General features: G+C 38.6%; 1 protein-coding gene across 5 annotated transcripts in view; it reads left to right on the top strand.

Annotated features, from left to right (window-relative positions):
• LOC150082427 (uncharacterized) overlaps window positions 1-12427 on the top strand; it is a 253470-nt gene that overhangs the window by 99829 nt on the left and 141214 nt on the right. For all 5 annotated transcript variants that reach the window (XM_090377496.1, XM_090377495.1, XM_090377494.1 and 2 more), the window contains one exon: window positions 6806-6891. In XM_090377496.1, coding sequence (XP_090233622.1) covers window positions 6806-6891 — 86 coding nt within the window. The remainder of the gene's footprint in view (window positions 1-6805; window positions 6892-12427) is intronic.

The following is a 12427-nucleotide window of genomic DNA, read 5'->3' as shown; positions in this document are numbered from 1 at the left end:
CGTTCTAGCAACTTTACATCTTTCCTAAAATGAGGCATCCATACCTGTATGCAGTACTCTAAGTGTGGCTTCACCAGTGCCTTATACAGAGGAGTAATCACCTCCTTATCCCTGCTAGAAAAATTCCTGAACGTCATTGACAAGACCCCATGAGCTGCTTTGGCAGCCTGTCTGCATTGCTCAGAATACTTCATAAATGATGGCACGGTTACCATAAGGTCTTTTTCATTCTCCATTACTGTTAATGGAGAATTTCATTCTCCATTGGGTAATGGAGAATGAAATGCACAGTTATAATATGCACAGTTGGTATGTTACTCTGGATTTATTGATGCCTATATGCAGTGATTTGCATTTGTCAATGTTGAACTTCAGTTGTCAACTCTAAGCCCATCTACTTAACTTTTCTAGGTCTTGTTGCAGTAGCATATTGTCATTAGAATTAGTAGAGGCACATGATGCAAGAAAGCAAGCTTATAGAGCATCAGCCAAAAGAAAAAAAAAAAAAAAAAACCCTTCCCATTTCACTGATCCATTCATTCCAAATGTTTGTTTAGTTCTGCCTTGAATTTATTTAAGCTATCAACTTCCACAACAACAGATGGAAGTTTGTTTCAGCAATCAACTACCCGCCCAGCCAGTTAAAGGCAAACTTCCACACATCTATTCCACAACTGTCTTTCCTCAGTTTGAATCTATGCCCCCTCAGGTTTGTAATCTGAGCAAGAGGAAGAATCCCATCAGCATCTAGCCTACTGAATCAATTCAAGGCCTTATACACCTCAGTCAGATTGCCTTGCAGGTGCCTAGTCTCCAGAAGCAGCAATTGGCAGAACTTAAACCTGTCTTCATAAGAGCACCCCTTTGTTCCTTTTGCAAGTCTTGTTACCCTTCTCTGTACTCGTTCTAGCAACTCTACATCCATCCTGAAATGAGGCTTCCAGACCTGTATGCAGTGCTCAAGGTGTGTCCTAATCATTGCCTTATAGAAGGGGATAATCACCTCCTTATCCCTGTTTGAAAAATTCCTGTATATCATTGATAAGACCCCCATGACCCACTCTGGCCACCTGTTTGCACTGTTCAGAAAATTTCATATCTGACTGCACAATTACCTTCAGGTCTCTTTCATTCTCCACTACCCTGAGTGTAACACACCCAGTTGGTACATTTCTCTGGGCTTACTGCTACCCATATGCAGTACTTTGCATTTGTCAACATTAAAACTTCAGTTGACACTTCTCTGCCCATCTACCCAACTTTTCCAGATCCTGTTGCAGCAGCATACTGTCATTACTGTTATTAACAACCCTGTGAACCTTTGTATCATCTGCAAACGTGACATTAAGCCCGATATACCTTCATCGATATCATTGATAAATACACAAAACAACACTGGGCCTAGCACTGAGCCCTGGAGGACTCCGCTAATAACATTAGTCCATATAGAGCAGTGTCCATTTATTACCACTCTCTGCATCTCCCACTCAACCATCCCTTTATCCATAGCAGCAATTTGCCTCCAGTGCCACACTGCTCCAATTTGTACAGCAGTCTTCCATGTGCGACAGTATGAAAAGCTTTCTGAAATCCAAGTATATGATATCAAAATTACTTTTTGCATCCAGTTCCTTTGTGACCATATCGTAGTATTCACTCAAATACAAACCCATGCTGTGTCTGAACTATTACTGCCATCTTGTCTAGGGGGATCCTGTATCACCTCCTTAATCAGTGACTCCATTATTTTCCCAGGAACAGAAGTTAAAGTAACAGGTCTATAATGCTTTGTGTCACCCTTTGAATCCCCTTTGTGAATTGGGAGTACATTTGCACATCTCAGTCTCTGGGGACCTCCACTGACTCTAAGGATGCTCTCATAATTATGACTATGAATTTGCTTACTTCCCTTGCTGCCTCCTTCCTCATGACTGGATAGATTCCAGGTGCCCTTTTTATGTTTAACTTAAACAATTTCTCCTCCACTTTGCTCTCAGTTATTACAAAATCACTTATCTGCCTGTTAGAGTGTGATAACCGTCTGGCATTCCCCTCCTTGAATAACTCCTCATGTGTGAATGTAGATCCAAAATACTCATTCAGTTTATCACCTACTTGAGCAGGATCATCAAGAGTCGAACCATCTCTGTTAAGTGGTCCAATCTGATTCATCCCCTTCCTTCTAGAGTTTACATAAGTAAAGAGCTCTTTGCATCCTTTGCCAAAGATTTCTCATAATCTGCCTTCACCTGCCTAACCTCCTTTGTGACTTGATTACAGACTAGCTTATATCTGCCGTAGGCTTCTGTGTCGCCTGATAATTTATATGCATTCCATGCATTTTTCTTCTCTGCCATGAGCCTCATCAATTCATCCAACGTCCATTTCAGCCTGAACCTTGAACTGTATTTCTTAGTAGGTATGAAAAGCTTAGTAGCCTCCAAGGTTAATTCCCTGAAGGCTTCCCATTTAGAATTCACCATTGGTAACATCATCATTTAATCCCACTGTATAGAATTTAAAAACTGTCTGTGACCACTGTAGTCACCTTTACAAAAACAGAAACCCTTTCCTTTACCCTTGATGGTAGTTACATCTTTAAGTAAATCCCACATCAGTACTCTGTGATCACTGTCACCTAGTGGTTCCTTTATCTGCAAATTGGTGCCTAATTTCTTCAGTCTCTGCACCTAGCACACATAAAGACATCCACCTTGGGTAGATCATGTCCTGTTGTAGACAGGTATGCAAACATTTCACATTTCGCGCATTGTTTTAGACTGTGATGCATTGGAGAATCGCCTCCTTCAGTTCTCCCATGAGCCACAGCAATCTGGCTATTCTGTGAATGCTGCTTTGCTGCTCTAGTCTGAGTCATGATTCCATTAAGTATAATTTAATCAACAATGAACTTTAATAAGATTAATAAATTTTACAAAGAAAAACAACTTGAAAGGGTGAATGAAACCAAATTTCTCAGAATCTGGCTAAATAATAAGCTAAGTTGGGCAAAACAAAAAAAAAAAACTCTCACTCTCTACAAAAGAAAACTCTCGCTAGCGGGAATACTCACCAAAGCCTCTGCCTGGGTTTCTCCTTCCCTTCTCAGACTAATATTCCTTTCTTTAATTCAGCCACACCTCACCTGTGAAATCATCTCATGGGGTACCACCAGCCAAGAAAACCTTGCGAGAATCAACTCCATTCTCAATCGATGTGTTCATTCAATTTTGGGCTTTCCTTAGAACGCATTGGTTAGTTTGAGATACAAGGAAATGAGACTCCTAAGCATCTACCAGCTATTGCAGAAAGCCGAGGCGATCCTTGTTTACAATGCTTTGAAGACACCAGACTTTCCCCCCCTCTTTTCAGATCCTTTTTCATAACCATAGAAGAAGAAGAAATATCATACAATCTAAGAAATGAAGCCAACATGAAAGGTCCGCTTTTCCGAAAAGCCATAGGTCAGAAAAGTATAAAATACAGAGGTGCTAAAACCTGGAACAAACTTCCTGCAAAAATCAAAAATGTCATTTCATTAAATCAATTCAAGAAACTACTAATTGAACACATCATCAGGGATGTCTGATTCAAATTACCTTCCACTCAGTGCCTGGATTTTAAAAACACCTACATGGAAATAATGTACAAATGTTAAAGGAAGCAGTTGAAATTTACCAACTAAAGCAAATACAGTGAAACTTCTCCTAACGGACACCTCTCTTTAACAGACATCTCTCTCTCTACAATGGACATTTTCAAATTCCCCAACTCTCCTCTATTGGTTTTAACGTGTTTTCAGTTTCTGTCTAGCGGACATTCTCTGTAACGGATGCGGACAGGCAATCTGCACTGTTTCATTTAGATTAGCACTTAATTTGATCTCCCCATAACGGACAGCAGGCGAGCTCATGGCCCTTTTTCTAGGAACGTTTCTTCCATGTATTGCCTCAATCGTGTGTTTATTTTCTATTTCCGATTCTCTAAATTTTATCAAGGTTTACGTCACGGTTCTAAACCCTTTTTCAAGAATTTTAAGGCACGTGTAAAACTTCTGATGAATTCGGTATGTGCAGGGGGGAGAATTTTGTCGGCCTTTCGTCTTTTGAGTTTCAGTTTTCAGTTTTGTTCAGTGTCGTGTGAAGTGCACAATGTCTTCTCGTAAACATTTAACTTTAAAAGATAAAGTCGAACTCATTAATGTGTATGATTGGCAAAAAAATAGTGTTCGCAATCTCGCTGCAAAATTCAAAATCGGGAAGACGCAGGTAAATGACATCCTAAAGAAAAAAAATGAACTGCTCAAACAATTTTGGCAACACGTAAATGATCAGTTTCAAAAATCATTCCCGAAAACTGTTGGACTTCAAATTGACAATGTTACGTATGAGTGGTTTTGTCGCGCACATGCTAAAAAAATTCCCATTAATGGGCCTATTATTAGGGAAAAGGCTTTGGAGGTTGCGAAATCTATGGGAGTAAATGGTTCAAAGCTTCTGTGGGATGGCTAGACAAGTTCAAAACTCAGCATAATATTTCTTGGAAAACTGTAAGTGGTGAAGGTGGATCTGTTGATACTGGGGTTGTAACAGAGTGGACCGTCAAATTGGAAGATTTATGTCGTGATTTTGAAGCTAAGGATATTTACAACTGTGACGAAACAGGGTTGTTTTTTAAACCTCTTCCTGAAAAAACAATGAGTCTAAAAAACGAAAAGTGCCAGGGCGGAAAAATTTCTAAGGAACGCTTGACTGTACTATTGTGTACAAATATGCTGGGAGACTTTGAACAACCTCTTGTTATAGGAAAACCAAAAATCCTCGTTGTTTCAAGGGCATAAAGTTGAATCTTTTGAATGTTGACTGGAAGTCTAATAAAGAAGTGCGGATGACACGAGATATCATGAGCGAATGGATAAGTCACTTTAACCAAAACATGATTCGTCAAAAGAGAAAAATTATTCTTTTCATGGTAATGCTGCATCTCACCCGCACATTGAATTGTCCAACATTCAAATCGTTTTTCTGCCACCAAACACATCTGCAGAGTGTCAGCCCTTGGATCAAGGGATAATAAAAAATTTTAAACTTCACTACAGAAAACGTGTTTTAAGACATCTCATTGCAAACATGAACAATGTAACATGTGCGAGTGACCTTGCAAAGAAACTCAGCATCCTAGATGCGATTCAATGGATTTCCTCTTCAGTAAACGCAATTAGAAAACAAACTGTCGTGAACTGTTTGTAAAGTCTGGCTTCTCAAATGCAAAAATTGAAGTTGTGAACAGCAATGTGGAACACCAAGAAGAACAAGAACTTCAACATCTATTGATAATATACGATACTTCCGCTACAAGTGACCCTGGCTACAAAGATATAGACTCGAACCTCACTACAGAAGGTGGTGCTCTAGATATCAACGACATTATCATCGATATTTTTCAAGAAGTTTCTCATGAGGATGAAGAAATGGAAGGAGGTCATTCTGTCGAAGAACATTTAGCGACGAACCACCGATGAAAATAGAAGAAGTGCTCATACAAATCAATCGTTTAAAAATGTTTTTCGCCGCTGAAGAAGATATTGAAGGACTTTCGATGGTTTCTTCACTCCAAACAAATGTTGAAAACAAAATTATCAGCTGGAAGAAGGTGCAGAAGAAAATAAGTGATTACTGTATGTATTTTTCTTAAGATAAAGTCATAATATGCATAGCACAATTGTATGTATATTATTTACAAAAATATTGTGCAAAATCTGTATATATTTTAATTTAATTTTACATTAAACGTTTAACTATATTTCTTTCTTTCTTTCTTTTTTCTCCCTCAGACTTCTTGTTAGCGGACACTTCTCTCTAATGGACACATTCTCGTTCCCCATGGCTGTCCGTTAAAGGGAAGTTTCACTGTAGTTGGTAAATTTCTGTGCAGACATCTCATCATTTTTTCTTTTCTCTCATTTAATTGTAAAAATGTTCACAATGATATTATAAGTAGTGATGCTTTTCAAAGTCTTCTGTAAAGAAATGTACAAAAAACTCCAATTTATTTATGTCTTTTTTGTTGAACATTACCTGTACAATTTCAGAAATGTATATTTTTCAATGGTATATTTGTATATTCATTGTTTTTTTTAAGGGAACACCCCCTAAAAAGCTATTATCTCTCAAAAAAGTGTAACATAAAATAGGAATAAATAAATTATTATTATTACTGATTAATTGATAATACTATAGTAATCTAATGGATTTCTAATACAGTGCTATGTTTTTCGCTATCTAGTTTTAATTTAACCATGTGCTATTCCATATCGTATAACAATGACGGCAAATTACAAACGTAAAATCTACTGGCACTGTATTAGAAATATCATGAGCGAAATATCATAAATGAAAACTTAGTGTTCGCCGAAGCTGCAAAAATCTTGGTCAATGTGGCAATAACCTTGTACCCAGTATTATCATAAAAGCAGCAGATGTGACAATATCCATTCATCTCACAAAGAGAAGATTGTGTAATCATGAAATTCACAAAAAAATCGACAAATAGTCAAGAGTGCTTCTTTTATTCACTAGTTGATCCATACATGATCAGATCACATCTGACAGATCTAATGTATAATTTTTAATAAGTTCCTTAATAATCCATATAAACATGATTGCAAAAAAACTTTATAACACTTGCAATTTATAATTATTAATGGTACATAATATGCAGAATAGTTTTTGTTTTCTTTGTAGTGATTTAAACAAGTCAACCTAATGAAAATCACAGAACTGTCGCTGCTGTTTTTTTTTTTTAGTGTCTAAGAGAAAAGTGTCATGTCCTGCATTTAAGAAACAGGTAGTGAACAGACCACAGAGAAGAACAAAAGAAACTTCTGAAAAGGTAAATAAGATATTTAGTTTTAAAAATTAAAAAAATTCACTGTATTTACATTAGATATAAAGATGAAGTTTGATCATAAATATACTGTAGAACTGAAGGAAAATAAAAATCCAGGTAGAATGTCCAAAAACTAGATGTTGAACCGGTTCCCTTAATATAATTATATTTAATTTAAAGTTAGTTAATATTTAACTTAAATATCTGAAAATTCCTAAAATTCCAGTGAAAGATCCAGGAGGCTCCAGGACTAGAGTTTTTCAGAGTAGAATGCTATGGTTCCATAGGAGGCAGTCTTGTTGGGGAAGTCACTTTCAAGAGAAACTGGGATTGTATTCTGCAATAAAGACAGATGATGCAGAACCAGGGTATGAAGTTATGTCAGCCCGTGAAAATATTGATGATATGACCAACCAGTTATCAGTTTCTAAGGGTACTAAAAGTTGTTATGATAATCTAGTATTAATGACTAAAAACATAAATGAAATTATGATTTGCTCAAGAAATATAAGGGCATGCTGGAAAAAAAGTTTCAGTAAGGGTCAAAATGTTTTTGTGTCTGTAATCTGATGATCTTCAACGTAAAGCTTGCTCTCATCTCAAAATTTCTTGTTTGTTGTCACAACAACCAATGTTGATAAGAGGTTCTGAGGGTAGCAATGTTTCAAATTAGGGGAAGGTATAGCTTGGGAGGGGGAGAAGACAGAGAGTGGTAATCAATGGACACTGCTCATCGTGGAGTCCCTCAGGGTTCAGTGTTGGGTCCATTATTGTTTTCTGTATTTATAAATGATATTGATGATGGTATATCAAGCTTATATTGTTTTCTGTATTTATAAATGATATTTATGATGGTATATCAAGCTTATATTGTTTTCTGTATTTATAAATGATATTGATGATGGTATATCAAGCTTAATGTCCAAGTTTGCAGACGATACGAAGGTTGGCAGGGTTGTGAAGGACACTACTGACACTATGCTACTGCAACAGGATCTGGAAAGGTTGAGCAGATGGGCTGAGAAGTGGCAAATGAAGTTTAACGTTGACAAATGTAACGTACTACATATGGGAAACAGCAACCCCAGAGCAACGTATCAACTCTGTGGTACTACACTGACAGTGGTAGAGAATGAAAGGGACCTGGGGGTGGTTGTGCAGGCAGATATGAAGTTTTCTGAGCAGTGCAGACGGGCTGCAAGAGTAGCTCATGGTGTATTGTCGATGATATATAGGAATTTTTCTAGCGGGGATAAGGAGGTGATTATTCCCTTGTATAAGGCAATGGTCAGACCGCATCTAGAGTACTGTATACAGGTCTGGAGGCCTCATTTCAAGAAGGATGTAGAGCTGCTGGAAGGGGTACAGAGAAGGGCAACAAGATTAGTGAATGGAACAAAGGGGTGCTCTTACGAAGAAAGGCTTAAGTTTTGCAAATTACAGTGTCTGGAGACTAGGCACCGGCGAGGTGATCTGATAGAGGTGTATAAAGCCTTGAATGGTTTGAGCATGCTCACTGCCGATGGGATTCTTCCTCTTGCTCAAAATAATCACCTGAGAAGGCATAAATTCAGATTGAGGAAAGACAGATGTAGGATAGATGTGCGGAAATTTGCCTTTAGCCAGCAGGTAGTTGGTTGGTGGAACAGACTTTCATCACTTGTTGTGGAAGTTGATAGCCTAAATAAATTTAAGGCTCAGCTAGACAGGTATTTCGAATGAACGGAGGGGTGAAATGGAAGTGGTTTTTTTTTTTTTTTTTGGCTGATGCTGCATAAGCTTGCTTTCTTGCATCATATGCCTCTACTAATGCTAACCTAGGTAACTTCAAGGAGTGTGTCAGGGTAATAAACCACAGAAGATTACTTAGTCTCAGCTGTGTCTACAGTAATGTCAGGAATGCTATCAATAAAATGGCTGCATTTGAACCCCTGGTTAGGAAAACTAAAGCTGATATAATAGTGCTAACTGAAACATGGTGCCTCCCAGAAATTGAGGATGACCAGTCCCACTGTGGTATGTATAATGTATTTAGGAAAGATAGGGAAGATGGACGGGATGGATGGGTCATGCTTCTTATCAAAAGCGACCTGAGCACGAAAAGAACTTTTGCCGTCTGAAGTTAAGTCTGCCAGCTTAGAATCTGTGTGGTGTGGTGTGTGAGTTAGCTGGAAGCAAAGGAATAATGAAAGTGGGAGTAATCTACAGACCAGAAGATTGATAAGAATACGATGAGAATCTTTACATGCAGATGGAATGGGCAAACAATTGTGAATGTCTTATTATGGGTAACTTTAATCTGTCCCAGATTGATTGGAATAAGTGGGAGAGAAACTCACCATGAGGAAATTTTTTTAAATAAACTAGATGATTATTATTTGTAACAGCATGTTAGAGAAAGTACTACAGGTGATAATATTCTTGATCTCATCATCATTACTAGCGAATCAGATGACATCACAGGACTTAAAGTATGGGAACCATTATCAGGAGGTGATCATGCAATCGTCAATTTGAAGATGAAGAAAGATTTTGCAGTAATTAAAGGTAAAGGCATGGGTTTTAACTTCAGATCAGGGATTTTGACAGTTTAAAGGTGCTATATGCATGAATTGGGGGGATTGTCGAGGGATGGTCTATAATTCAATTGTATTCCACATATGAATTATGGAATACTTTTAAAGCAAAAATCACAGAAGCCACAAATGCATACATACCTTTAAGAAAGTATTGCAGGAGGAGGATGCCGAAATGGATAACTGTGGAGCTGGCTGGTCAAAAAGAGAAGAAAAAATAGCATGAGACAGTTGCAGAGCAATGAAAAGTGCGGAAGCCTACAACAGGTACAAGTTGATCTGTAATTAATAGTACCACAAATAAGGTTAGGAAGGCCAAGTCTGCATATGAAAAAACATAGGTTAAGAGAGCAAAGAATGGGGACAAGCAATTTTCATGCGTGTGATTACAACAAAGAGGAATGCTAATCATATCACACCCTTGTGCACTAGGTGTGGGAAAGTTTTAGGTAAAATACAATACAAAGTATCTATTCAATTTATCCCAACTGATGTTGTGGATAAATTGAATAGATACTTTGCATTGGATTTTACTAAAAAAAAAAGACCCTTCATGCTGAGAAGAGGCTGTGCGAGTGAGACCAAGCCACATGAAATTACTGATGTCTTAATTACAGATGATTGTTTATTAGAAAAGCTTTTGAGCAAAAAGGCAAGTAAGGCTTCTGAAGTTGATGGCATATACCCTGTAGTTTTGAGGGAGAGTGCTAAGGAGTGTACTTAATCATTGAGGTTAATTATGAGGGATCTTTGGACTCAGGGGAGATTCCTTTAGGGTTGAGGTTTAGATTGCACTGTAGGAAATTTTCTTTTAGCCACAAGTTATTGATTGTTGGAACAAGTTACCTCCCAGATAGTTGAGGCCGACGGTTTGAATAAATTCAGAGGTCAACTGGATAGTTCTATATGAAGAGCGAAGCGTATATTTTGTGTTTTCTTGTCATTGGGTTTTTTTTTTGTGAATGCAGCAAAAGCCTGTGGTTTCCTTGCAATATATGGTGAAATACTATTACTAAATTGAATGGTGAGATCGGGAAAAGAAAGACCCTATGAGAAAGACTCTGAGTATATGGTTACACAGCTTGGCAACAAGGCACTTCAGAAAGAAAGAAAGCTTTCTTTTGTCCTTGAGGTTGTCACAGACATTCTCTCAGATATGCCAGACAAGCTGTACTTGCTACCTGGGAGTCTAAAACGCTGATGGAACTGATATTCGGGTGACACTCAAGTCAAGTGGACCCAATTTCGACGAAGTCCGGATGGTCTATGACAGCCAAATCCTTTGCTTGCACCTTCACGATGGTGGGACTGTTAGTAATCCTGGGTATAACCTCCATGCACAAGTACATGGTGGGTGACCACCCAGGTGTGAACCAACGTAAGCAGGGGTCGAGGTGTGCCGCCCACACCACATGGAGGAACGCCGCCCCTCTATGTCACCAGGCAGTACTAGGTGGTAGATGACTCTCATCAACCAGTGAAATACCACCACTTTGCTTATTGGAGGCTTGAAGTGGTGGAACCCATGTTTAGTCTCTACAGCTAAGGTCCAGCCAACCCTTCCCTATCTCTTCCATCATGCAGTATGATTGATGATTTTTGAGGTTATGATGAATGTCGTGGCGAGATCCAATATTCCTTACATTTTGAGGGTACAGCTCTAAAACGGTGTTCGCAGGCCGGCCACTAGTTAGTACACCGGACCAAAACCTATTGGTAACTCTCTAGGAGGCTTCCGGATCAGCTAGTGTATAATCTTGCTACCTCTACTCTACCAGATAGTGACTGGAGGGAGTCCGAGTAGTGTGTATGCAGGGAGCATTGTCGAGGCCACGTTATGTCCAGGATCTGGGTATATTCTTACCACATGTACGCCATATCCAAAAATTTCATTACTTCATACAGCATGTCCCACCCACTTTTCCTTACTATTGAATACACCATGAATTGTCAAAATAATAGAGCAAGCTTGTCTGCAAAAAGATCTAAACCTCCCAAGCACTTCCTAATTCATTTCACATATATACGTGGTCTCAATTCTAATCTGTAATCTCTAAACTTTAGTTGCCACTTCTTAGCCCATCTGCCCAAATTTTCTAGATCCTGTTGCAGTAGCATACCGTCATTAACAACCCTGCCAACCTTTGTATCATCTGCAAACTTCGACACTAAGCCTGATATACCTTCATCAATATCATTGATAAATATACAAAACAACAGTGGACCCAACACTGAACCCTGTGAACTCCACTAATAACATTAGTCCACAAAGAGCAGCACCATTGATTACCACCCTCTGTCTTCTCCCACTTAACCATCCTTTTATCCATTGTAGCAACTTACTCTTAATACCATTCTGCTCCAATTTGTACAATAGTCTTCCATGCGCAACAGGGTCAAAAGCTTTCCTGAAATCCAAATATATGATATCAAAATTATTTTTTGCATCCAGTTCCTTTGTAACCACATTAGCATTAGTAGAGGCATTTGATGCAAGAAAGCAAGCTTATGCAGCATCAGCCAAAAAAAAAAAAAAAAAAAAAACCACTTCCACTTCACCCCTCTGTTCGTTCGAAATACCTGTCCAGCTGAGCCTTAAACTTATTTAGGCTATCAACCTCCACCACAAGGGATGGAAGTCTGTTCCACCAACCAACCACCCGCTGGCTAAAGGCAAATTTCCGCACGTCTATCCTACATCTGTCTTTCCTCAATTTGAATTTATGCCCCCTCAGGTGATTTTTCTGAGCTAGAGGAAGAATCCCATCAGCATTGAGCATGCTTAAACCATTCAAGGCTTTATACACCTCTATCAGATCACTTCGCTGGTGCCTAGTCTCCAGACACTGTAATTTGCAAAACTTAAGCCTTTCTTCGTAAGAGCACCCCTTTGTTCCATTCACTAATCTTGTTGCTCTTCTCTGTACTCGTTCCAGCAGCTCTACATCCTTCTTGAAATGAGG

Source organism: Mastigoproctus giganteus, chromosome 7 (genome assembly GCF_048544385.1).
Source record: "Mastigoproctus giganteus isolate SK-2022 chromosome 7, ASM4854438v1, whole genome shotgun sequence".
Classification (NCBI taxonomy): Eukaryota; Metazoa; Arthropoda; class Arachnida; order Uropygi; family Thelyphonidae; genus Mastigoproctus; species Mastigoproctus giganteus.
This window is presented reverse-complemented; position numbering and strand designations above follow the sequence as displayed.